Source organism: Cyanidioschyzon merolae, chromosome 14, assembly GCF_000091205.1.
Source record: "Cyanidioschyzon merolae strain 10D DNA, chromosome 14, complete genome".
Lineage (NCBI taxonomy): Eukaryota > Rhodophyta > Bangiophyceae > Cyanidiales > Cyanidiaceae > Cyanidioschyzon > Cyanidioschyzon merolae.
In genome coordinates this window covers 748,114-774,076 of record NC_010140.1, presented here as the reverse complement: position 1 = coordinate 774,076, position 25,963 = coordinate 748,114, and the positions used below count along the sequence as shown (strand labels likewise).

Below are 25,963 nucleotides of genomic sequence, written 5' to 3'. Positions count from 1 at the left end.
ATTTCCGAAAAGCTTGAAAGTCCGCTCTTCGGCTAGTCACCTCACTCAAAGCTTCCAGGTGATCCTTCATTCCTGCATTCCATGTAGCAATTTTCTTCCTCGCATTCATTATTCCCGATTCTCGATAGTATCTCGCTCTCGAGATCCTCAAAACTCGCATGTCTTTCTGACGTACGTTACCATCAGTACCATCTTCCGCACGCTTCGGTGCTGCGATGGTGATGATATTCGTGTTCCCAGGGTCCGCGCAAACGACAAAGTCGTTATCCTCCACCTCCTGCGTCTCAGGATCCGCCTCCTTCTCATCTTCATCCTTCGCCGCATCAACGACAAGGTCGTTATCTTGCACCTTCTGTGTCGCAGGATCCGCCTCCTTCTCATCTTCATCCTTCGTCACTTCAACGACAAAGTCGTTATCCTCCACCTCCTGCGTCTCAGGATCCGCCTCTTTCTTTTCTGCACCCTTCGTCACGGGCGCAGCCGAGGGCGGAACTGGCCGATCTTTCTTCAACCGCCGATAGTGTACACACAAGGCTACTCCATCGGTTTCGATCATCCCAGTGAACAACTTTTGCTTGTTCACTCTCAGACGTTTGAAATTGGAGATGTTCTTCAAGTACGTCTCCCGGTTTTCGCCGGTGAAGTTCTCCCTGCTGACACTGAACTCCGGACTGATGTCCCTCATGATGCCGTAGAGGACGCCGGAGTCGATAGTCACAAAATGTGACTTGATCTTGCACACTGGAACCACATCGAAGCGCTTCCCCATTAGGGCAGCCTTCCGTCTCTCCCACTCTTCATTTTTTCCTTCACTTAGCTTCGTTTCTGCCTTGCGTTCGAGCTCTCGGTCCAGAAACACGAAATATCGCAGGATGAGGCGATAGTATCTTTCCTTATCTTTTTCAACGCTGATATCTTGTCTGTTGGATACGCCAGCCCCAGTACCGCACGATGCTCTTGTATAACCGCACGGATTACAGAAGCTTCATTCGTGTTCTCGTTTGGCGCTTTCTTGTCGACAAATTCGACCTCATCTTCATGCTTGCGATCGCTCGTGATGCCGTTGATCATCGCCCATTTTCCATTGCGAGAGATGTCCGGATACAGCGCAAACACGGCGCGTACCATGAAACGTTCGAAGTTCTCTGTCAAATGGTTCTTCAGGTTCGTGGGGTACTTCATCGCCCCGTAGCCGTAAATACCCCGGTCACCCTTGTATCGAGTACCATTGAAGCTGTAAAAGGGATATTTTTCGTGGAGGGCGCGCACCCGCTCATTTTCCCTCCGCACTTCCCCTGTGCCAAGCATCAGCTGACGAATAAAGGTTTGTCGAAAAACTCGTCTGGAATCTCGACCGTTTCCATGTTCGCGACGTCTTCGTACATCTCCCTTGCTAAATGCATCAGTCCTGACGACGCCTTTATAATATTCTTGGAGTATGACGCAACACGTTTTTCGATAGCGTCTCGCAACTTTTCCCTGTACGGATCCTTGATATGTCCAAGAAGAAAGGTTTTCACCACCATCTCGTCGTACAGTCGTCTTTCTTGCCGCCTTCGACGTAGGACCTCCGCCTTTCGGTCCTTCTTCTCTTCCTTTTCTTCTGGACTCGGCACTATTTTTTTCTGGCAGCCGGCGAACCTGGGCCTCCAGGATCGTGCATTTGCTTTTTCATAGCGTTCCTTTTTCCGTTTTTTTATTTTTATATTTCTTGAACGCTCTTTAAACCCTTCTGTTATATACTGCGAAAAAACATTTGACTAGACTTGTTTGAAGTTTGAAACAAAAACGAACTGAAAACTATATTTTTGTTCGACTCCAGCGCGAATACAACTTTTACAGCTGAACAACACACCAGAGATCAGGATCGCGTTTCCCTTCAGCGGCGGCACGCGCGTCGTGTCTTATGCCTGCCTGATCTCCCAGGAACGCTCACTTAGCGCACTGCGTGCACCGCGCGAGACGCCTCACCGATCGATGAAGGACACGTGTCCGACACCCCGCACTCGCACGTGCGTGTTCGCATCGCACTGCAGCGAAAATCAGGTGTCGTAGCTCGGAAGCTCACGTAGAGTAATCTCTTGCTGCAGGCTCTGTCGCTGGTGCGCGTCGCGGTGCCGCCTTTGACACACAAGGTAATATTGGGGCCTGGCACGATACCTCGCGATGATTCCAGCTGGCACGCTCCGCCATGATCGATCATCTGGAGCACGGCGAGGCGCCCGGGCGAACGCAGGCGGAACCCAGCAATAGGAAGACGTCATGGTAGAGCATTGTTGAATCTAACGAGGAATCCCCGAGTGTCGGATGGTTACCAAGTGCTCAGGACCGCGAGTGTGATTCCTAATGGTGTAGGATTTTGGAATCTAACCTCTGATCCCCAATGATGTGATGGTTATCGGCATCCGGGAAGCAAGCCTACATGGCGCACCAAATCCTCCCAGTCCTCTTTACCGTTATCCAAGCATTGATTCGGGGATAGTGGTCCGCCCACACGATCCTCCGTTCCAGCGACAGCATGGCGTCGCAGTGTCGCTGCGGATTCCCAGGCCGAGCGTTGGCGAACGCAGCGACTGGTCCGAGACTGCGATTCGCCTCGTGTAGTGAACACTCTCGAACTGGGCCAACCGAGCCCTACGAACGGATACGTTGATTCGCCAGCGCGCGACGGCGTCAAGGCGCTCGCACGCTCCACGACACGCGCTTTGTCCATGGACTGTATGTACGGACAAAATTGTACCCGCAGGTTCAGCACCGCGCAGTCCGACCGTCGATTCCAGTCGGGATGCTGCACCAGGTTCTCCGTCTGCGAGCAGTGATTCGCATGCGAACAATAGACACACTGCTCTGGTCGAAGGTTAGGCGCAGTAGCAGGCGAATGGCGTGCGGCTGTGTATCGATTCCGCGCGGAGCGCTGCTGCAGGAACATTTGCCGGGTTCAGCGCGCTGGTCAGTACTCTATGCAAAGTTTTAGATGCTGTGCCTGCAGGAAGCAACTTGGCACTTTGTAGACGACCGCAACGTTCAAGCTATTTTTTCATCCTTGCAGAGCAGCAGAAACTGAGGCTTGATCGCAGCGATCAAGCCCCAGTTTCGCCACGTTCGGTTGGTAGGAATGCATCGCTTGCGCGGACGGAAGCTGAGATCTGCGATCCTTTTCCCATCGCCTTCTTCTTTGCATGGTACCCTCGGTGTGTCCTGCGCAGCAGTGACACTCGGTGGAGGTCAAGTGCCCAAATGTATCCGCAATACTTTCTCTACCAACGGCCGTTCTCTGGCACATGAGCGCATGTTTCACTGCACGGTACGTGCCCTGGACGGGTAGAGAAGGTTTCCCTACATGCTTTACTCCGTTTCCGCGCTCGGTGCTGTACCCCAGGATCACAAGCTCTATCTGCGAGATATCCTCGGAGAGTCTTCCGTCAGCTGCGCACGCAAGCGCACGCTGTTCCATTCCATGGAGGATTGTCGGAACGCGATGTTGTTCATGATGAAACAATGAACGGGACGAAAATCCGGGATGGAAATCAAGTCGAGAAACTCCGATCCGACAGCGCTGCCTTCACGCAAAGCGCTGACGCATTCTCCGCCAGAAGCGATCGCCCCGATGACGCAAGCGCGAGTCCAGGGCGCTTTACCGTGCAAAGAGAAGTGACAGAAGCCGCTGCGAGCAGATCCCGCGACTGGTATCCTACTGCTATGGAATGCAGTTTCGTGGGTATTCAGAAAGACTGGAGAATTTGTTTTTCGACAGCATCGATTATTCGACCTGCCAAGTTCCATCAACTTTCGGGATAGGCTTGAACAGCGGTCGTCAATGCAAGACTGTACGATTTGATCCGCGGTAATCCGGAGCGACGCGCGAGCAGCTGCACCCGCGAGTTGCCGTGGACCAGGAAGACCGTAAAAAACTTGAAGAATGCGTGATTTGAACATGCTACACGTAAGAAGAAAAGACTCATAGAGGCCCGTATTGATGAATCCATTAATTTTGTCGCTCATTTTACGAACCATTCTTTGCGAGCTTCCGCGAATCACCACGATTCGCATGACGTAACCGATTCCAGTGATCGAGGGTCATCTGTGCCATTCCGAAAAACAAATTCAACCACGAATCCTAGAACGACGTATGCATCCCTAACCTCTCATCGCCACGCTTTGAATGTCAAGGCTGTACAACTAAAACAAGAGCTGAAAAATACAAAATCGGAAACAGAACGAACAGTTCAATGATCTCCTCGAATCTGAGACACATGGAGGAGCTGGATTTTGGCTTCATTCCATGGTAGTGGCGCCAAACGTGGCTATGCTCCGCCACGCCCCGACACGCTGAGGCGTACGTCGGCCTCGCAGGAATCCACTCTATCCTTGGCTTTTCGAACATCGACTCGGCAGATCCCTGGGGTGCCTTTGCAGCGTCCTGATTAACGAGACGCTCTCCAGAGTAGCGGTTTGTGTATACGTATTCGTGGGTTGCTTCATGCTCGCGGGCCCACCTGATGCTGGGGCGCAAAACGTCAACCCCGACTGACGCTGCCGTAGCGCTTCCAGTTTGGCTGAAGCGAGGTCGCTGCGTCGAGGTACGCACCGCAGAAGGACTCTGGGAGAGCGGCACCGTCCAATCCATTCGAGAACGTGACGGTGAGATCTGGATTAAGCTGCGGCTTTTTGGGAAAGAAGCAAGTTATCCGCTTCGTAACGTTCACTTGCGCTGTGGTTCCCAGGAGTTTCCCACAGCTATCGCGGACGAACGGAAAAAGACTGAAACCCTAGGGTGCAAAAACGGCACGGTTTCGGTAACCAATGGTCACGCTCCAGAGTGTACGGGCTCGGTGTCGAGTTCGCCACAGCAACCGACACGTCCTTGTTTTGCAGCTGAACTTTTGTCCCAGAGGCGCTCTCCTGGCCCTAACGCTGAAAGCGTCCCCGTGCTCGCACCGAATACCCAAAGCCTCGACGAGGTGCTGCTGCAGCGCTCGGACTGGCAAGAAGCTGCAAAAAAACTAGTGGAGTTGTTCGCGCTCAATGACTTCACGCTCTATGCCTCACTGCTGAAGATCGACTTGACAACAGATGCGGTCTGCTTTCAAGTATCACCGTGTCTCGACCGCGTTGACTTGCTGGAACTCATTGTCCACGAGTGTCGGGCGCAGCGCTCACAGCGCCTCAACGCGATATCATTGCCGTCCGCTGGGGTAACTGTGCAACAGCCCGCATTGCCAGAAGCTGTATTCGCAGAGCTGCTCTCGACAGTCACTTTTCTCTGTGATGGCGAGCACCCAGAGACAAAGCACTTGCTTGCCTGCCTGCAGAGGCGCGGCGAACTGCTTCCGACGCTGCAGGCATACATCTGCGAGCGCTTGCATGACTTGGTTGGTGCTGCCCGAAAAGCCGCACGCGCACCGCAAGAGGAACGGATGACGAGCCCAGAGAAATCGTCGAGGCTGGTAACCGATGCATCCAGTGGCGCTGCGGAGCATCTGAAAGTACCGCAGACCCTGGGCGATCCCTCTTTCATCGCTTTGAATTTGTTCATTACTGCATCAAATCTTCTCGATACTGCAATCCGTGACCTGGCGAAGGAGCAACGAGCGCTTCCACCTGCGACCTCTGGGCAAGAGCGGAACGCTTCCCTGGCTCGTGGCGTTCTGGAGGCGCTCCTCCCGTCGCCTGCGTTCATGCAAAAGCATCTCGTGACCGTACTCGATTGGGTTGACCTGCTCCAGCAGGAGTCCTCCACGAGTCCGAAAAGCGTCATGGGAGAGCGACTCGCGGAGGAACTCGACGAGCATCTGCGGCTATTGCTGGGTGGCTGGATGCTCATGACCGACTCCGACCTGGCGGCGCTTTCGGTTGTGGTCTCGGATCTGCGGATTGCGCAACACTTCTTCCGTCTCTACTCAGTGGAGAGATTACTTGACTCGCTGAGCCGCAGCGATCAAGAACGACTCCGAGGTGAGACTGATGAGGTCGATCCGGCGCTCTGGGCGATGGTGCGCATCTGGCCTGATCTTGTAGCTGCCCAGGAGCTGTGTTGGTTGCCCAACAGCGGGTACACGCTGCTTCTGCACTGCCAGAAGATCTGCAAGGAGGCCTGGGGCACCAGTTCGGCCCGGCAGCTGGAGCGCTACGGCGCAAGCACCCTCAGGCATCAACTTTTGGAGACCTTCACCCGTCTGTGTTGTGCGGATTCCAAGCTCCTGCTTCGAGCGCTCAGCGAAGCGAGTGCAGTATCGACCTGGGCAGACCTGCTGAGGCGTCTCTGGGAACTGCTGACAGAGGGCCTGCGCGAAGACGACATCGAGGATTCGTCCAGCGACGAGACTCTCACCGAAGACGCCCTTGCACAACAGACGATGCGCGTCGTTCGAGATGCCTTCTTCCCAGCGGTGATGCGCTTTCTGGCCAGCTGCCACGTAGCCTGTTTGCGCGAATCGTCCGAGCTGTTTCTGCAACGAGTCTGCAATGCCTTGGGCTTCTCCAGTCGCCGCGGACTCGATCGACTACTGGCGGTTCTCCGGCGACTGCCGCTTGTCGCTGGACGCCTGACCAATACCGACGATCGCGCTGCCTACATGGTGCTCCTCCACGGATTGGAGAATCGGCGACGGGAGGCGTCGGTTGCAGCGGGCTTGCACCCTCTCCACACCAGTGTAGAAGCAGTAGACGTGTCGCAGGAAAGGCCGTCGACAGCACCTGACGCCGCTGAGCCTTCCACTTGTCTCCGACTGCCAGACTGGGACTGGTCCCGTTTGTCCGCTGGAGACTTTGGCGAGCGTAGCTGGTATACGCTGCTCTCCTACCGACTGGCCATTCTCGAGGACAGGAAGCAGCGGATGCTGGATACGGATGACGGGAAACCGTCACCGTTTATCCATTTAACGGCGAACGAGTATCTGGTTCCACCGTCCGTTGCACCAGCACATGCCGATGTGTGTCAGTGCATTGGAGCATGCGTACCCGGAGTCTGCCTGAACAGCACTGTGTGCGTGGAATGCAATCCGGCGACATGCCCAGTTGCTCGGTCGCGGAGCAGTACGGATCCGCAATGTGGCAACATGCGATTCCAGCGACAAGCCTATGCTCCCGTGGAGCTCTTCTTCAGTCCAAACGGCCGTGGTTGTGGTATCCGCAGCCGAGCGCCGCTCAAGAAAGGTGACTTTATCGTGGAGTACATGGGTGAAGTGATTGGCCCGACGGAACTTGCTCGCCGGAAGCGCGATCACGCCCTCGAACGACATGTCTATTTCATGACGCTTGACCAGAGCACGTTTCTCGATGCAAGTCGCAAAGGAACCTGGGGTCGGTTTCTGAACCACTCGTGCGAGCCGAACTGCCACACGCAGAAATGGCTCGTGCTTGGCAAAGTTCGCGTCGGTATCTTTGCCAGTCGTGATATCGCGGCTGGCGAGGAGCTCACCTTCGACTACCGAATGGAGAGACGCGCTGCTGCTGCTGCTGCCGCCGAGGAGACGTCGCTGTTGCAGCGGGTATCACCGCGTCGCGACCTGGATCTTAATGAGAGCGACGCTTCTGTTCCGATTCGATGCCTCTGTCAAGCAGCCTCGTGCAGCGGTTGGATCAGCGGGGGACCCTTCGCCAGCGCGCTCGACGAACAACAGGCGATGGAGGCGGTTGAGCATCGCCGTGCTGCCTCGTTGCAACACATTACCGAGCAGATTGCGGGGATCAGAAAAGCCCTAGGGCCTCGTCGACGATCAGTTTCAGCGGAAGAGGATACCGGGGCGGCCGTCGACGCCGCCGCCAAGCTTCTCCTCACCGCCTGGGACGACGGCGACGACGACATGAATCGCGAGACACCAGCAGCAGGGGGTCAGCAGGTGCCGGCTTCTGCATCGGTGACATCCGCTATGCTGGTGGATGTATCCGCTGTGCCGTATATTCCGCGGCGGAAACGAGCGTTTCCCCAGGACGACACCACGGACGCGAAAAGGACGCAGCGCTCCGAGGGAAACGTCGCGTCGTCGTCGTCGTCGTCGGAAGAACGTGCAGCAATGCAACAGCATGCCGCGCTTCCCGACAGGAACGGTGCTGATAAGCACTCGGGTCGCGAGTCTGCGACAGAACAAGCGGCTGCGCCCGCGGGCACCAGTATCATCGAAAAAAGCGCTCCGGAGGGAGTCGTTGCCGGTGTATCACATCGTTCCGCGAGGATCACTTGTTTTGCTTGCGGCAAAATCGGCCATAAGCGGCGAGACTGCCCTGCTTCGAAAGCAGGTATTCCTCGTCTGCCGTCGATCGGTCGCATTGCATCGAACGGAATCACTGAGCAGAAGCAAGCTGCAGGTCAAATGTTTCAGGGACGAAACATGTGCTCGACCATACATCCGAAAGACGCCGCGGGAAGGCCGGTACAGCACGACCCCAGCGCACAGTGGGCACGTTCAGCGGTTCACGCGAGTTCGGTGCCGCTGGAGACATCTCTGCAAACGCTACAACAACAGGGCTCCGCTTATGGCATGTTCCGTTTTGAAACGAGCACGTATCGAGGTGTTCTCGACGGCTACGCGAGCGACGCAAGCTGTGGACAGGAGCATCGTTGATACTGGGCGCTGGTCAAGCGCTGGGAAACGTGTGCCCCGCCTGCTTGCGTTCTGTAAAGCGACCGTATTCAGGAAGGTCGTGAAGGCGTTCTCTGTGTGTGCAGACGCTTCCGTCGAGAGCAGGCGAGCGTCAACACAACCCCGTTGCGGTAGCGGTGTGTGTGTGTATGTGTGTGCTGTGATCCTCGACGGGCCCGCTTGAGCGCGTTCAGTGTCCCAGTGCCGTGAGACGCGACGCCACTGTGCCTGTTGGCTTGCAGGACCCAAGACGGCCTAGGCACACAGGCGATTGACTGCCGGGTGAGCGACGGATGCGAATGTTCGCCGACACCTCAGAGTGGCAAGTGCGCACACGGCTTACGAGCTTTGTTGAACGCGGTAGAGGAACGGCACGTCCAAGTTGTGCTCTGAGAATTCAGACAGACCCATTTGCGTATACTGAGTATCTCTCTCTGGGAGAGCGCTCTGCTCAGGAGATACGGCAGTGGAGCGTCGATGCAGCTTTGAGACGATTCCTTCATGGGCGCTCCCTTGCACCCCAGGGCGTTGCGGAGCGCTCTGAACGAGGCCCCGTTTAGAGATACCCTCTGCAGTCCTCGTTTTTATCGTATAAGATCAGAAGGTAAAACAAGCGCATGCGAAGGTGCGCGAACGTCTCCGGTGAGCTGGCAAATGACCTCAGCTTACCGTGAAACGTTTGTATTCCCCATAGAGTATAGTCGCGTACGCCCGTCCGAGATACACACCAGACAAGCCAGCTGCTCAAGACATACCGTGAGATTCCACAACACCGGATCCATATTTAAACTATCGAATAATCGTTCGTTCGTTCGTTCGACACTACAGGTGCAGGATGCAACGCAGGCTTCAGCTGCTACCGCTCGACCATCGCTGAAGCGACCATATGCTCGTGGGCGAGCGAGCTGCGATTACCGCGATACACGCGTGGACTCGGAGCGTTCCTTGCCAGTGCTTCATGTTCATTCTTGTGCTATCCGGTGCAACACTTCTCATTCGACACGGTGAAACTGACTGGAACCGAAGTGGTCGGGCCCAGGGTCAGAGCAACGAACCACGCCTGACGAGCACTGGGCACGAGCAGGCGGCACAGACGGCCAAGTGGGTTACCGCGAGTGCTGCGGAGAGAATTCACACCCTGGCGGTGTCAACGCTCAGTCGAGCACAGGAAACTGCCAAGTACTTCGACACGTTTGCAGCGAAACGGAGGAACTGGGTACGTTGGGACACCGAACTGCTCTGGGAGGTTTCCGTGCCCTGGCAGGGTCAACAGCGGGGCGACATTGACGACAAATACGCTGAAGCGTATCGTATTCATCGCAAGGAGCCCGAGAACTGTCCACATTTTGCGGAGCTCTATGCAAGGGCCCAAAAGTTCTGGGAAACTCGAGACTCGGCAAGCGTATCCGCAGTGTCGCCCGCAAACCACTGGGTCGTGATCGCGCATCAACAGAGTATTCGCGCTTTGTTGAACACTGCTATTGGCCAGCCACGTTCGTACCATCGCATATGGAAGATCTCGAACGCAGGTTGCACGCTCTTAGATCAGCAGAGGCGTGTACACCTCGTGAACGGACCCGCGAGAAGCGCACACGTTCCCGATGATCGCGACCTGGAACTCTATTGCGAGTCGGTGCAGACACTGCACGTGGAGCGTGGTGAGAGAGGTCAGCTCCAGGTGTATGGTCCAGTAGCCGCGTTGCAGGAGTATCTCGCGAAAAATGTCCCAGGAATACAAGCGCAAAGGTTTGTATGGTACCCAGGCGGTCGGAGCTGTTTCCGGATTTCCGCAGGAACGCAATCTCAAGCTTCTGGTGCGGTCTGGTATCATAACATTGAACCAGTCGATGTGGATTGGTCACTTGCTCAGTATCTGGAGGAATGCGAGCGAATGGCTGCCGCTCAGGTTTAGGAGAGCGCGATCAGGCTTGCTAGGAAATGATACGTACCGGCACTGGACGCTAGTACGCGAAGCTACCCAGGCAATACTTACGGAAAGCGTGCTCCCCTGGCAAGCGATACTTGTTCGGAAATGAGCCGTCCAGTGCCGCTCGATGCCGAGACCTTTACTTTGCTGCAACGCACGCTGGCCAGGTTCCAGATGATAGCGATACCGCCGAGCGTTGTGGTATCGCGTTGGCATTATTTTGGCGCTATGCAGTTACAATCTGGGCATCGTCTGCTTCGGACTGACCACAACGCCAAAGCGCTTGTCGAGCAGCGTTGAACGGCTGTGGCTGGCAGTAACCCGCGAGAATCCGCGAGCGAAGCAGCGGCCGCTGCTATTGCGGTACCAGGAAACTCGCCAGCGGCGGCGGGTGCTCCTTGGAAGCTGCACTAGTCCTGCTCCCCGTCCGCTGGTGCCTATTTCCAGGTCCCAGCGTACCATCGCTTCCGTTGCCGATCTATGCACAAGAATGTGCACCTTCGCGTAAAGCGAGTCGAACAGGAATCAGAGCGACTTGTTCGTACGCTACCAAAGATAACGAGTTCTGCGAATGGCACATGCTGCCTCCTTATCAATAGTTGAGAGCATCGCTGTCAAGGAGCTGCCGCCTCTGCTGCGCTGCCTCATACGCTATCTCGCGTGTCTAGGATGCTGGTAGCGCGTCATCGGAGACCGCACCATTACCCTGAATCTGCTGCATTCGCTGGCGCAGCTGCTGGAGTTGACGGCAAAGTGCGCGACCGTTTCGATCAACAACACTTGGGAGCTGAAGCTCAACCTCAAGCGCCGCGATTTTGCTCCGAAGCGTTTTGAGGCGACGATACGGCCAGTGTGCAATACCGTTGCGACGAGCAATCTTTTTGAGGAGCGTCACGCAGATTCCAAGATGCCTAGCCACCACGTCACGGGGCAAATGAAAGAAAGAGCGCAAGTCGGAGAGCGTGATTGCGTAGAGCGTGAAACGTTTCGATTTGCCACGAATTCGTTCACGAACCCGGGCAAAAGCCTGCGCTGTGTCCGGGTCCACTGCAGGCTGCGAATCAATGCCATGTGAATCGCTGGAAGCGTGTCCGGGCGTTCCGCTCGCCGACGAGTGCGGACTAGTGGCTGATGGTGGCTTGCATGCAACCCCTACGCCCGGGAAATCTGGCTTTTCCAGGGGGCAGCATTCACGTTCAGCGACAAGCTGCTCTGTCGCTAGCGAAGACCTCGGTTCCACAGCGGCAACTGGCTCGAAAGAGTCCAGCGAAAAAGACCACAGTGCATACGTTTCTGCTTGTTCAACGCTGGACCAGGCGTCTGTAACTGGACTCACTCGAGAGGCTGCTGCGCGGGCGCTGGCGCCCTCCAGCGCACAGCAACTCTGGAATGGAGCATCGCTCTCGATACCGAGAGCGGCAGCGTTCACACCGGATGCCCTGCGCGGGTGTACCGGAGCATCGGGAGCGTGTTTGACGCTCCTCGGGCAAGGCTGCGAAGAGGCTCGAGATGGAGACCCTGCGAGAGCGCAGTTCGCCGCAGGTCTCCAGAAGACATCGAACATGTCGAGCGGTGCGGCGAGCTCCGTTTCATTGGGCGCCTGCGAGAGCCCCGCGGTGACTGGATCGTGAAGTGATGTCGGAAGCAACCAGGTTGCGCGCTGCCAGGATGCTTCGGGGATTCCACGCATCCGCTCTCTGCTCCAGTTGCTGGCGCGCTCACAGGTTACCTGCAGACGACCGATTGGGTTGTTCCGGTCTGTAACGTTTCCCCCAGAAATGGTGACATACACAAAGTGAGGGCTTGCCAGGGGCGTCCGTTGTTGATCGAAAGCGAACAGCGTGCAGCCGAAACGCGTCTCTGATGCCACCTTGATGCGCATATGCAGGTAGATCTCCAGTTCGCAGACGCCGTTTGATGCCAGGCGGCATCCGCAGGGTATACGGAGTACGTGGAGCCGGCTCTCTGCAGCGCGAGGCTGCTTTGGGCGACTGTGTCGTGCGGTCAGCGCCACCGCCGCCGTCTGTCTCAGCGGTGGCGATGCTGGTGCGTCGCTGCCGAAAATCGTCACCCTGGCAAATGACGCATCCGGAGCATCTTGGTGAACTGGTTGCGAGGCGGTATGCCGCAGGTGCGTATTCCGATCTGGGGCCAGCGTCGTGTGCCATTCATGTGCTGGGCTGCCTTCGAGGTCGTGATCAAGATCAGGACAGATGCTCTGCCACTGGGTACCGTTTTTCGCCCGAATCTCCAGCATTGAGTGTTGTGCAATCTCCGCAGGGCAGTCTCCGTGGAGGACCGCTTCAACCCAAATGCAACGATGCAGTACAGGGCCATGGCGCTCTGGTATCTCGTCGGTGCTGATGTACCCGGGCGCCGCGTCGATGCCGGGTGCCGTTTCAGAGTGCGAACAGAGCGAGAGATCGGGCATATTCGAGTTCCGTTTCCCAGCGATGCCTTCAAGTCTCTCGGTTGAAGCTTGAGATAGGACTGCTTCGTCCACGGGAGCCAGGTCATCTTGCCGTCTGTCGGAATGGAATCCAACAAAAGCGCGCTCCATCGAATCGGTGGAGCGCGACTGCCGCATCGCATGCAAACAATTGGATCTATCCTTCGTTGTTGGCATCGTTGATCCTCGCAGGCCAGCACCCGATGAGGGCACATAGCGCCCGTCGTGTAGCGGATACGTCGTGCTACAGCTCGCAGTTTCCGCAGTGTGCGAATGTGAGCACGCAGCGATGGCCCACTGCGGATCCACGACCGCCCCGTAGCTTCTCCGCTCGCTGCTTCCGCCGGGCTTGGGCGGCCGCCGCTCCCCCAGTCGCCGCTTTTGGATGACTGGGTCACCGGTGCCGGTACCTGCAAGCAGCCCCGACAACCGAAGCGGTGGCCCCGGCGGAGGGAGCAGCGCCTCCGCCGAGCCGCTTTCGCAAGCCGCATCGTTCCCTGAACCAAACGAGGAGTCAAAGTCATTCCACGCTAAAAATAACCCCGCAGACCCTGGGAAACGTCTCATCGGAACCCAAAGCCGCAATCTTCGACACGATATCCAACAGAAATAAGAAAACGTGACCGCCAACCGCAAGCACCTATCCCAACGGAAAAATCTCGTTAGCTGATTTAGAACACTGACTCGGGTAGAAGCTCAACGTTTGATCTACTGAGCATCCAGAAGATACAAGCACGAGTGTAGCCTGCAAACGAAACGCCTCCCCCGAAGAGACGCGTTGCACCGGCGAGATCGGATGCTCAGCGCCAGGCAGGCAGGCAGGCAGGCAGGCAGGCAGGTTGCAATTTCCGGTGCTCGACGGAGGCGACGTCACGCATCGCGCCACCGGCCGGGTGATACGCGGCATCCGAGAACCCCTCGTGCGTGCGTCCAGGGCGCTTTTCTTCGACGTCGATTTGACGATGGACGCGGGCGGCGTGTCCGCGTATCTGCCGGGGATGCGGCGATCGCGGACAGCACGTGCCTCCGTCGCTGGACAGAGCGCCACGTGGCTGGAACGGCGTGCCTGTTGCCGCGATCTCGCAGCGTTGCCATCGAGATTCTTGACCGATGCGTGCGCGACGCACCTACGCACGAGACGGGCAAGCACAGAAACGAATCACGAACTCGTCAATCGATAAAAATTTCATTCCAGGCGTACGGTACGCGTTAAAAGGGGGAAAAGGTCTCTGTATTGTCGAAAGATTATCTCAGAGACGGAAGGTCCCGTAAGCCGGACGAGAATACCGGGCTCGTGGTTCGTGTTCGCGCCAAGCGTCTAGTGCTGTCGTGAGATCTGAGCAACTCGTCTGAAACGCTGCTTATGCTGGGACTAGGGCCAGGTATGCTGCGTCTGCGTGTCGCCGCCCTGGTCGCTGTGGACGCCTAGTATATCGGTTCGCGCTACAGCAGGCGGTACATCCATATGCACAGCTTGCAGGCTCCCTGCATGATGATGTCCTGTGATCCCGTGTCGGATAAACGACACTACGAGCCGACAACCTTGTGGTACGACCAAGCCGTTCTGTCTCTGTGCTGGATCCGCTGCAGCGGTATAGACGCTACGGCGGGTGCAGCAAGGCAGGCACTTGGTGCACGATGGAGCGTATAAAATGACTCGTACGTACGAGAGGAAGCAGGAGTGATGGAACTTGGAGGTAGGATTTAGCACCATGATGGACGCTCTCCCGAAAGCCAATATTCAGCCTCAACCTGGGATATTTGGTCCGTGTAACCGATCTATCAAACAGAGAATCTATGCACGAGCTGTGTACCATCGCATTCCGGGGCCTTTGCGTCGACCTTTACAACAAGAGACGGTCACCAGTGTTACTGGGACGCCTTGCCATTGTGCTCTTCCGCTAATGCATACTCAAATGCGAGATCGAGGCGGCTGCTCGGAGCAGCGGCAGTGACGTATTTGACGAATCGCAAAACGTCGTGATCCCGAAGGACTAGGCTCAAGGCATTCGATACCGGTGGTAGATTCAGCAGTTGGTTCGCGTTCCCGTTAGCGTCATCTGCATCGTCGACATCTCGATAAACGCTGGGGTCACCGTCTCCGTCGCCACTATCCATGTAGCATTCATAGCCGCCACACTCGCCGCTCCGCCAAGCTTCCGCACTGTCCTGCTCTCGGTCGTCGACGAAGCAGAGCGTTGCGTCAAGAAGGCAGGGCTCTGTCCGCGGCACCAGCGTCTCATAGGTTGCTAGTGTGTAGTCGAGTCCCGGTCGGAATCGGCGGATGTTGCAACGATACCCCCGAATACGCCCGTATGAGGCATCCAAGCCAGTCAGGACCATGAGGAAGCGAGCCATGCTTCGAGATGCAAAGAGTGCCTGGAAACAATTCAGGGTTCCCTCTAGAATCGAAACAGGCGGCCCAGAATCCAGATATCCCTGATACTCCAGATATCGCTGGCGGTGTGGCGGGCCAACGGTTCGCCACCCAGACGGATCGTCACTGCTTTCGCCGCCAGCTGCAAGTCGTTGCCATCTGACTCGAGCGTCGCTATCGGTCTCATGCAAAGCTGCCACCAGCGCCGAGGCCTCTCCGCTAATTTTCAGAAAATCATGCAGTTGAACGCTGCTTTCGCGGCGAAATCGTTTCCGAATAGCTCGCACGTGGGCGTCCTCAAAATACACTGGCTGTATGTAGGTGCGCAAATACTCCAGTTCAGCAGTGGAGAGCGCCGCATCTAGCAGCGTCCGGGCGCGATCTGACCCCTGAGATAGCACAGCACAAGACGCTGACAACTCGGCCGACAGCGGCAAAAACGGTCTATGGGCGCCCGTCTGCAGCTGCCTCAACGATGCCGCCGGGTCCACTGGAGTCTTATCGTCGGGCGCGCGGACATGGTACCAACCACTGATGCTTAGGCGTGGCATCTCGTCCGTGCGCACCTCCTCTACCGCGTGAAAACTGCGCCCCGGTAATACCTGGAAAACTGCTAGCGTGTTCCACTCCGGCAACAGCGAAGTGTGCGAGTAGTTCTCCGGCTCTGGTATCGCGCCCTGAACCGGTTTCCCATCTCGAAGCCGAAACAACTGCAGGGATCCGCCATCTTCCTGCGTCCATGTATGCTCCGGTTCCGTCAAATACAGGATATAGCTCAGACGTCGCGTCCCGATGGCGTCGTCGTGGCAGAGCAGATGGCATCCTCTCGTGTACACGTTGATCGAGCAATCGATGAGATCCCCGTCGAGGCATTCGCCACACGACTCATCACAGCAACCGGTAAGCGCCATCAAAAATTTTCGGAAGCGCTCTGAATAGAGTATATCCCGGAGGACCCGCAGGTTGCGCAGACGTCGCTGCTCTTCAGTGCTGAGGGCGTCGAGATTACGGAGCTCTCCCGTTTGATAGACTTTGTAAATATCGGTTTCTTTCAAAGATCCGGTACAGTTGCTAATGATCTCGTTACGCACTGCATTAAGAAAAACCTCATCAAAAACTTCGCGCAGCTGGATATGTGAAAAAGGTTCTGCGCTGGTGTATTTCTCGCGCAAGCTGATCAGACGATCTGACTGGTCCAGCAGTGTGCACGGGACTGACACCTGGCCTGCGTCCGACGAGCCCTTAGCGTGCGTGGACCGTTTCTTTTCGTGCTGTGTGCTCGTCGCGCCGTTGCCCTGTCGCTTGGAGCGCTTCATCTCAAGCAACTGAACAGCGGCCTCACGAGTGCCTTGCCCCAGAAAAAATCGAGCTTGTTCCACGCGGGCGAGCACTCAGGGCGTGCGTGGTAAGCAATTTCGGAAAGCCAGCACGGTCATTCCTGATCTTGGTTCCGACGACAATGAATACACAGCAAAAAAGAGTGCACTAAGAACTAGTCTGGCACACACAGCTCAATAGAGAAAGTACCGGGTTCGCGGAGATGTCTCGTACGAGCGAATCGCCGAGGCAGGCGCGGCATCGTTGAAGCCCATGGACGAGGCGCCGCGGAAACGCGACGGTAGAATGGATCGAAGGTCCATTTTGAATATCATTGAATACTATCATATAGAGATGGATAGGATCAAAGATCGCACCATTGCTGCACCATGACACCATCGACGTGACTAGCACCTTCGCCGAACGCAGAGGCGCACCACTACTAATCTGTACAATCATGAATCTTTTGCGTAGAATTTGCATAAAGCAGTCTCATGCATTCGGTACGATCCAAAGCGGCGCATCACTGGTCAGCAGAGTCCGGATACATCGACGGAAGCACTGCCGACCGATTCCTTGTGGTCATCGGGATGTGAGCACGTGATTCTGCTGCTGCTGCTGCTGCTGCTGCTGCCCAGAACTTTGCAAATACCAACGGAAAACTTCACATACTTTGGAAAATGAGTACACACAGGATAGTGGATGGGCTGTTCTACTTGACGAGCGGCTCCCTTGCAGCCTTTGGGATCGGAGGCGCCGTCTTCCTTCTCGCGAACTTTGCCCGCAACATGGGGCCGCGACCTCGAGCAGGCACGCCAGACTCGGAGACCGTGTTTTCCAGGCCGCAAACTAGTGGCTCCGCGGACTCTTAAACTGGCAGATGCTCGACGGAGTCGGTCACTGTAAGAACGAGTACGCTTACAGACGAGACGCGAGGCGCGAGCACGCCGCGACGGCGTGCGACAGCAGGGGAGCGGTCGTCCTCCTCTGCCCGCGATCCTTACGCGGTTTCTCTGCAAGGTTTGTGAGGTCAACTCTTGGATTGCGTCGGAGCTGGCGGCAGCCAGACGACTAGGACGTGAGCACGAACGTGAATATGGGATTTTCACTCTACCCGTGTCAGATGAAACTGAGGACTAGAGTGGACGATCTGTTCCAGCCTGTGGTCTTTTTTTGAGTTTTTCTAGCTGTACAGTATCTAGATTCGAAGTACAGCAATAAAGGCTAAAGGTTACGTAAGCAGGTTTAGGATGCTTGGCCATCGTACCGCAATGACCCCAACGACGCCTTGTCACTGGACGTGGTCACGATACCGGAATCATGACGCTTCGCGATGCCGACCAACAAGCTCCCGTGAAATAGCGAATACCATTATCCAATTCATTCGCGTAAGCCTGCATGCTTCTCATTTCCTTATGTTTGGCGTACGCATAGCGCAAGCATGCTTCAAATCCACGATCTCTCCGTTAAAACGCAGCTCGTTGGCGCACCGTTTCGATCGGCCGGATTGACGATTAAAGAGACTCAACGTCTTACGTTGATGGCCGCTTTGGATGCTCATGCCAAACGTTCACTGAACTTGTCATGTCAAACAATCGAAGCCGTTCGGAAGACAAATCATTCTCTCTCTTCGTAACTATGAACGAAACGGCACTCCACAGCACCATGGTACCTGTCATGGGTGCGCTCGCAGCGGCTCGCGTCACTTCTGTATGCATGAAAGCGGGTCTTGGACTCGGACTCTAGTCATCGCAGCGATCGCGTCCAGTGAACTGTATGCCACCGAGTGGCATGAAAGGAGCGCGAACTGATCGAAATTTCTCGAAATCCTCCCAGGACTAGATTCTCCTCCCGGTACTTGTTTCACTATGGACAATATCGCGTATGACACATCCCGTATCGAATGGAGCAGCATACGCATGGGCATGCTGCCGGCAGAGTACTTGACCAGGGGATCGCCCAGAACAGGTCCGTGATCGAGGGGTACGGCAGCGGGCGCTGAAACGAAGGAGGTCATTTGTATGGGCTCATCTGTACCCGTCAAGGATATGTACTGAGTGGTCAAACAAGCTTTCAAGCGCCACAGGGTAGCACTCGGAGGGCGATATGCAATGCACCTACAGCAACAGTTGACAACACCCAGGTGTCATCACTGCGGAGGGCCCACTAAGGCTGTATCCAAAGAAGATCGACATGGAAAGCGAAGTGTAGATCGCAACTTCCGTCTACGTATCAGAGGCGTCGACAACAGCCGGAATCGGCGGTATCGGGAATGCAACGCAACCATCAACATCCCGCGAAAGCGAATGACGGCGCCAGTGGGAAAGCAGAGTCCGGTGTACGTAAAGCCACAAATGAGAATGATGAAGAGGAAGCAGCCACTGCGAAAAACCCTCAAAAGGTTGATGTTGATGACTGCTCGAAGAGATTTAAATTTTAGACTATACGCCCGTATTCCATGAACTCCCTACTCGTACTCTTGCATGGGTGAAGTCAAGCATTGCGCGAAGCATCTCTGTCTGAGGCAGGCTGCTGTCGAAGCGCATGTGGCGTGCGCCGAGTACCACCTCGCACACGACATGCCTATTCGACAACCAGGGATCCGGAAATCCCATCTGGCTCACAGATCACACTCATCGGGGAGAAAGCGCGTGTACTGCTCGCCACAAGCTTGGGGGGTTCAGTCACCGGCAACATACGTTGCCACGGCGGTGTCCAAGTCGCTCGTTCGCTCGCGCTTCGACATCCCTCACCAAACGCGTCATCCGATCGAGGCTCAAGTCAGTGTCGGCGTTTTCGCTCAAGGAAGCGCTTTGGATGCTGTCGTTGGTGGCGTTCAGATCGCATTGAACGTCACCCGCGCCCTGCCGTGCACTCGCCGAAAGCATGTGCGAATGGTCCCATCATGCACGCGTATCCAACGTGTTCCACCATAGAGACAAGCGTGGTCCACAATTTCCCGCGTTTCCAGCATGTGACGAGTCCACGGTTCGCGCGCTGGCGCTTTTAGCGCCGGCTCTGCTTCCGAGATTGCACGGTAGACGATTCGTCCTGGGCGATGACGTGCACTCAGCTAATCACCAGCGTTGTTCCGTGGAGCAAAGCGAAGTCGGACGCTCTTCCAAAAGGCGGTATAGTTCTGGAGGGTGGTCCAAACACCGCCGTCACTACGTCGCACCTCGAAGAAGCGCCATGCTGCTCGGCGAATTCGCACATGGCCCACTCGAATGTCCATCATTCGGGCCCTGCCAATAGGGTTCATCATTCGCGTCTCCTCGGTCTCGATGAGGAAAGTATCATTGACGGAACCAGGCGGAAAATAATACCGACCATCCGTAAAAACGTAGTCGTAGGTCTCGGCAATCACTTGGCCGCAAAGTATTGCTTGGAGCGCTCTTCGTCTCCGCTGGCGAGAGACATTGTTCTGATTGCGCTCGAACATCCGCTGTCGAGTAGAAACCCGGTTGGGACGCGTGAAATAGCGCGGGTTCGTCTGCATATCCGGTTTCGCAGGATCAAGCGGGGCCGACGAGTCATCCGCCTGGTCACTCGCACAGCGAACGCACCGGACCGCTCCTAACCGAAGCTGTCGGTTCGGATGCGATCGCACTGTGGTTCTAGCTCGTGATATCGGAACTAGTGCGCCACAAGTGGTCAGGCCCGCCACGAGCGGACGCCACGCGGCAACGAAACACGGTGTACTGGGGTGCACGCAAGGGGGCGGCGGCGGCTGTCGGCGCGCTTGTAACCAGGAGTACATCGCTTTCACGAGCAACCTCCGTTCCCTGTTGACAAAATCTTCACAATGAAGTGGAAAGCGTTGCGCCAGTGGCTCCAAAACTTCCGGAGCAGGGGACGGAGGCGCGGGTTTAGTTTCAGTGTTTGAGTTACGAACCTGCTTTCGAGTAAAGGTGCTCGTTCCAGGCAACCTTGGCCAGCACACGACGAACAGCAGATCAAACAACGGTTCCGAGTGCGCAGCCTTTGAGGTTTCCTCTCTTGAACTGGAGAGACAGCGACCCGCGGCGTCCGTGCGACGTACTCGAAAAGCTCGTGGTTTGTCTCCCTGAGCGGAAGCGCACCAGTGCCCGTGCCGGACGCACTGGTCCATGAACGTCGTGCGATCCTTCCGATCCGCAGGGCATGTAGAGTTACCAGAGATCCTCGATTGCGCAGCTGATACCAACACCCATGGGAGCGTGTATCATTTTTTATCTTACCTCCGATTTCGGCCAGCTGCCTCCCATACGTGCTTTCAGATATGGCGTTCATTGGCCAGCGATGGCATCAAGGCGCCACTGGACAGCGATGCGCTACGACTGAAGGTTGTGCTCGGTTCATGGGAGTCGAGAGAGTTCGGGAACAGGGCAGGGCGGGCGCCACTTTGCCACCACAGAAGCTCACTGGTAGAGAACGCAGCGACCTGGCTCACCTGTCCGCAACGTCGCACGCAATCAGACCGGTCAGTCCGACAGAAACGTCAACGCCAGACCTTAAAGCAGCGTTTCCCCCTGATCCAGAGCATCCGCTTGTACGGAATCCGTCTGGCACGAGAGCGGCATCGCCAACTCGTCTTTGCACATCAGGTTCAGATTCATCGGTCAACCGTGAGAAGCAAAGGGCACCGTCGCCTGGAAAACGCTTCGCTGGTCGTGCGTGGCAAGTCAATGACGCCCGAGTTGGTTCGGCTGTGCGGTCGCCGTACGCACTGCATGCAGCGCCAGTGCAGCGAGCACATCAACCCACTGAGCTGTAGGGGTGTCGAAGCGAGCGCCCACGCTAGGCGCGGCATACCAAATAGCATTTGCACGAACCGTGATCTGGAAAGGAAAGAATGCAGTATCACTGGCGCGCCTTGAAATTCTGGTGCGACGTGATGGACGCCGCCTCCCATGCCAATAACCATCACGCAATCGGAGATCCCCGGGTTCCTTGCACCGACCGTATACTCCAAAAAGAAACTGAGCAGTTACCGCAGCCTACCGGGAGCCGCTTACTGAAACTGAACGCATGCGTGCTCTCCAGTTCGATGCGTGCAATGCACGCATGCACGCACGCATTGCACGCACGCATTGCCGCAGCGCGATCGATCGTCGAACTGCGGCGCGCGAACACGTTCATTGCAATTGCCGTTGTTGCGTACGGGAGCGTCGCAACAGCACTTGCATGGAACCTAACGCGCGTATCCTACCACTTGACGAGTCGCAAGACCCACTGGTCTGCTATCTTCCGGCTACCTTGGTGGTCAAGTTAAACCAGGTTGGGCTTCGGCTGCTTCACTGGCCTGGGCGTGGGGGCTTACACGAGACGTGTTATGTTGTGGAGTCCGTGGCTGCGCTGGAGCGACTCTGCACCGCGCTGACGGCCGAAATTGAAGCACCCGGTGAGTCCGACCCGCAAACCTCAACAGCTCAAGAGGAAACTGCTTGTCGAGCTTCCAGACTGGTTGATGCTATCGAAAAGGCATGGAAAACGGACGACGCAGCACTAACGCGCTCGCTGACACCCATTGCCGAGCTGCAGTTTCCGGCGTCTGATGATCGCGCATCAACGGTCGTATCCCTTGACGCGAAGCGGTGCGAGCTCGAGCTCAGGTCAACTGGCGTCAGTTTCAGCTGTCTGCTGTTGCGGATTCGAGGACTTCGTCTCGGAGCAGCTCGCGCACTGCTGCAGGAAGCGCTGGAGCGAGACCTGGGCTCCTCGTCCGTGGATCCGAGCGAAGCCGCCAAGTCGACGCTAGCGCTGAGCTGTGCGTCTGCGTTGCGATGGTTGAACTCTGACCTGTCGCTGTCGCATATCCTACCCATGCAGCTCGGCAGCGAAAGAGTCATTGCGCACCAGAGCGCTGCGGAAGAATCTGGCGGCTTGGGCGCATTGATCGAAAGTATTCTGGGCGCGCTTGGCATCGTGTCGCCCGATTTACAAATGACGCTCCTCGAGATACTGCCAGAGCTGGTGCAGCAATCGTTTGACGCAGAGCGCCACGAGCTCGCTTTGGCCAACTCGCTTCCAGGTCTCTTGCAGGGAGCTGCTCGAGGAGAAAAATGCAACGTGCGCCTCATGAATACGGTTGTAGATACAGCAAACGCTCTGCAAACGGCGACAGCCAGACGTGCTGTGCGCAAATCGTTGCTCAGCGAGATCCTGAGCATCGTCCCTGGTTTGTACAGCCCAGAGAGCCTGGCAATGGGGTTGCAGTTTCTGGTAGGAGCGCTCGAGTCCCTGGGCGCTACCTCCGATGCGGAAAGCGCTCTGCTGACTGGGAACGAGGTCGATTGTCTTGAGACATCCGCTGAAAATGCGATTATGGCGGCGCTTCGCGAAAATCTTCTAGCAGAGCGGCAGCAGCTGCATCAACAGCAGACAGCGACATCGCATGATGCGGTCATTGTTACCAGTGCGGTTGCGTGCGCGCTTCAGCACAGCCAACAGGCCGTCAAGCGTATGCTTGCCTGGTATTCTCAGAGCGCCTACGGCCTTGTCTGTCGAGCGCTTCAAGAGTGGACCGACGGGGCCAGTGCCGACGCTACCCCTCAACCGGCAGATCTTTTCCTGCTACTGGCTTTGTATCGGGCGAATCCAGAGAGTTTCGAAATGAAAGCACATCGGGCGAGGCCAGCGACGGGTACGCATCGCATGCCGTGTCCTCTCGAAGCCGCGACGGCATACATCCTATGCGGTGATCAAGGTCGAAGAGCGATACTTCGCTGGGGAAGCATTCTGCATACGCACGATGGATCCGCACTGCTTCAGCTATTGAATCTTATCTGCCGGTCCGGACCGAAAATGACCGCGCACGCACCCCTTGTTGGTCATGTTGAGACGCTCGCTCAGCTCATAGCCGCGTTCTTCAAGGCCGTGCCCGCGCTCCGCCAAGACTGTCTGTTGAGTTTCCTGGAACTTGCACACAGCGAATCAGAGTACTGCCGCCTTCTCAGTCTGCATGCGTTCGTGTGTATCGCGCGGGAGACGCCGGCAGAACTGGCTCCATTCGCTCCGCTTGTGCATGGACTCGCAGAGCTATGTGAGAGCCTGGCACCGTCCACGTGGCAACATGATTTCGGGCGCGCTCCTTCGCCATGCGCCAACATTCAAGGCGCACTCAAGACGCCCGGCGCGCTCCCTCTGACCCTGATGTATAGCACCTTTGCGCTCATGCATCGCACCGTGAATACGCATGCGTGCGCTTCCATAGAAGCGCCGGAGCGCCTCGAAACGTTCTTGCCTCTGATGGTTCGGAAGCTGCTGACACACCCCGACGCACTCTATCAACGTTGCGGATGCCTGGCGACAGCGATCCTCGTCGAGACCTGGAGCCAGCGTGAGGCAGACTACTCCAAAGCCCAGGATTTGCTGGAACTCGCGCTTCAGTGCACGGCGAGACGCCCCGCGATAGCCGCGCAGCTATATGCAGAACTCGCTGCAGCCTGGATGCCATCGCTGGGTACCGCTGCCAGCAGCAGTTCGTCAGATTTGCACAGGGCACCCGCGCCCGCTCTGTGGCTTTTAACACACACATTGCAACAGTTTGCCAGTCTATTCATCTGGATGCCATCGAGCGACGCAGAAGCGCATGAAGCGTCGATCCCATCAGAGGCGCGATTCGGCCTCGCCATGGAGGGCTCCCTGGACCTCGTGATTCCGGTCGCAAATCTCGTGCATTCGAAGAAGGACGGCTTTGCAAATCTCGTGCTTCTGGTACCTCTACTACGCTTGATATGGTGCATTGGTGTTGGCCAACACGGCTACACAAGCCATTGGTTTCAGAAGGAGTTGTGCCCGCTGCTGGGCGCAGCAGTTCAACTCCCGGTGGCGCCATTCTCGAAGCCGACCGCTTCGATTCCATGTGCGCAGCTCCGAGACCAAATGCAAAGTCTCGCGATCGCTTCGAACTGGTTGGGGGCGCAAGTGCATTTCTTCGCTGTGCTCGCAAAGCAGGATATGCACGGCGCTCGATCGCATTTAGTAGAGAGGATCAGGCATTTGATTGCAGTGGAAACAGCTGCAGAGCACTTGGCGATGGAGGCTGCGGCAAACGCTCTCCCGATCGTCCTGGAGATGCCGCAGGAGCCCTGCCTACCAGGCTCCCTGCTGTCGTGGCTGCTCGCCGAGACCGCTGCTGATGCCGCCGATCCAGAGATCCTACTGTGGACGCTCCGACACGTCCGCCGATGCGATGCTGCGGTCATTGACGCCAACCTCAAAGTCCTGATACGTATCGCAAAGGCGCCCCCAGCGTGCAAGGCTCGCGACACTCTTCACCAGGTGCTGCGGGTGCTCGAATCGGCGTCCGGCCTTGATGCCGAGCTCTTCTGTGACGCGTTCCTGACGCAGACATCACCCCTGGACTGGAGTGATGACGAGACCTCACTGCTTTTACTGGCAATCATGATGAGGCTAGAAGGAGTGTCGTTCGATAGAGCCGTAATATTGCAGCAATGGCTCGAGTCAAACTTGTACAGTCAGGCTTTCGAAGACCTACGCTTCACAGAAGCCGTTCTCAAAGCCGCATTGCATCTCATTGAAGCAGCTGTTGATACGGCTGCAACGGAACCGACGTTCGAATGGGCGCTCGCCACCTTGGAGCGCTACATGCCGGCTCGTCACATTTGCCAGAACCAGGGGCCGCGTTGCATCTCGTGCTTTTTGGACGCTCGACCTGCTCGATTCGTACTGGTTGCCCAGGCACTGGAGCGATGCTTTCGAATCTGGTGTCAACAACAACAACAACAACAACAAGCACCTGGTCGGCGCGCTGCCCGCTCGAATGCAGCGGTATGCGTGACGGCGCCGCTGGACTCGGCCCATTTCAAGCTCTTTCGCCGATTTGCGCAGTTGCTCAAGACGCTGCTTGACAAGGCTGTTCGTGGAAGGGACCATCGCGCGCTCGGAGCGAGCATGCGCCTGGGTCGAATCTTTGCCGACAGCCTGAATCGTTCCCTCGTGCCGTTGTGGATCGTGCACTTTCAGGTCTGTGCGGCAGATATAGCGAGCGCCTGTGCAGCCTTCCAAAAGAGCACGAGAATTCTCCAACGTGTGTGCGTCTTTGCGAAAGAGCAACGAGATCGGAGTTTGATCGCGCTGACGCCGCCCTTGAAAAGAGCCCTAGAGCTTTTCCTCTACCGGGTGAAGGAGATGCTAAGCGCAAACGCCTCTCTTTCATCGTTTTGGATGGGGACACTACGCCACAAGAACCTGGATGGCGAGGTAGTGAGTAGCCAGCTCCGCATCGACAGCGATCCGAGTCAGAGCGATGATGACGCTGAGGAAACCCTGTCAGCGGCTTGAGCGCATCACACACGAGCGACGGC

General features: G+C 56.6%; 7 protein-coding genes across 7 annotated transcripts, besides 2 other annotated features; 4 read left to right on the top strand and 3 right to left on the bottom strand.

Annotated features, from left to right (window-relative positions):
• Nucleotides 1–2,169: part of a sequence feature (repetitive element) that runs on past the window's edge.
• A 2,330-nt stretch (nucleotides 2,170–4,499) lies between these two features.
• On the top strand, nucleotides 4,500–8,564 carry CYME_CMN313C (similar to histone methyltransferase Set2p; the record flags this gene model as incomplete). Its single annotated transcript, XM_005537362.1, has 1 exon — nucleotides 4,500–8,564. One exon carries the CDS (start codon nucleotides 4,500–4,502, stop codon nucleotides 8,562–8,564), a length of 4,065 nt encoding a protein of 1,354 aa, XP_005537419.1.
• Nucleotides 7,156–9,050: a sequence feature (possible transcribed region).
• Nucleotides 9,051–9,540: 490 nt separating this feature from the next.
• Nucleotides 9,541–10,494, top strand: CYME_CMN311C (similar to phosphoglycerate mutase; the record flags this gene model as incomplete). Its single annotated transcript, XM_005537361.1, has 1 exon — nucleotides 9,541–10,494. The coding sequence occupies one exon, from the start codon at nucleotides 9,541–9,543 to the stop codon at nucleotides 10,492–10,494; it is 954 nt and encodes a 317-aa protein (XP_005537418.1).
• A 679-nt stretch (nucleotides 10,495–11,173) lies between these two features.
• On the bottom strand, nucleotides 11,174–13,525 carry CYME_CMN310C (hypothetical protein; the record flags this gene model as incomplete). The annotated part of the gene is made up of 1 exon (XM_005537360.1): nucleotides 11,174–13,525. One exon carries the CDS (start codon nucleotides 13,523–13,525, stop codon nucleotides 11,174–11,176), a length of 2,352 nt encoding a protein of 783 aa, XP_005537417.1.
• Nucleotides 13,526–14,827: 1,302 nt separating this feature from the next.
• CYME_CMN309C (hypothetical protein, conserved) lies at nucleotides 14,828–16,651 on the bottom strand (the record flags this gene model as incomplete). Its single annotated transcript, XM_005537359.1, has 1 exon — nucleotides 14,828–16,651. One exon carries the CDS (start codon nucleotides 16,649–16,651, stop codon nucleotides 14,828–14,830), a length of 1,824 nt encoding a protein of 607 aa, XP_005537416.1.
• Nucleotides 16,652–17,332: 681 nt separating this feature from the next.
• On the top strand, nucleotides 17,333–17,524 carry CYME_CMN308C (hypothetical protein; the record flags this gene model as incomplete). The annotated part of the gene is made up of 1 exon (XM_005537358.1): nucleotides 17,333–17,524. One exon carries the CDS (start codon nucleotides 17,333–17,335, stop codon nucleotides 17,522–17,524), a length of 192 nt encoding a protein of 63 aa, XP_005537415.1.
• A 2,201-nt stretch (nucleotides 17,525–19,725) lies between these two features.
• Nucleotides 19,726–20,763, bottom strand: CYME_CMN307C (hypothetical protein; the record flags this gene model as incomplete). Its single annotated transcript, XM_005537357.1, has 1 exon — nucleotides 19,726–20,763. The coding sequence occupies one exon, from the start codon at nucleotides 20,761–20,763 to the stop codon at nucleotides 19,726–19,728; it is 1,038 nt and encodes a 345-aa protein (XP_005537414.1).
• Nucleotides 20,764–21,662: 899 nt separating this feature from the next.
• CYME_CMN306C (hypothetical protein, conserved) lies at nucleotides 21,663–25,940 on the top strand (the record flags this gene model as incomplete). The annotated part of the gene is made up of 1 exon (XM_005537356.1): nucleotides 21,663–25,940. One exon carries the CDS (start codon nucleotides 21,663–21,665, stop codon nucleotides 25,938–25,940), a length of 4,278 nt encoding a protein of 1,425 aa, XP_005537413.1.
• Nucleotides 25,941–25,963: the final 23 nt, after the last annotated feature.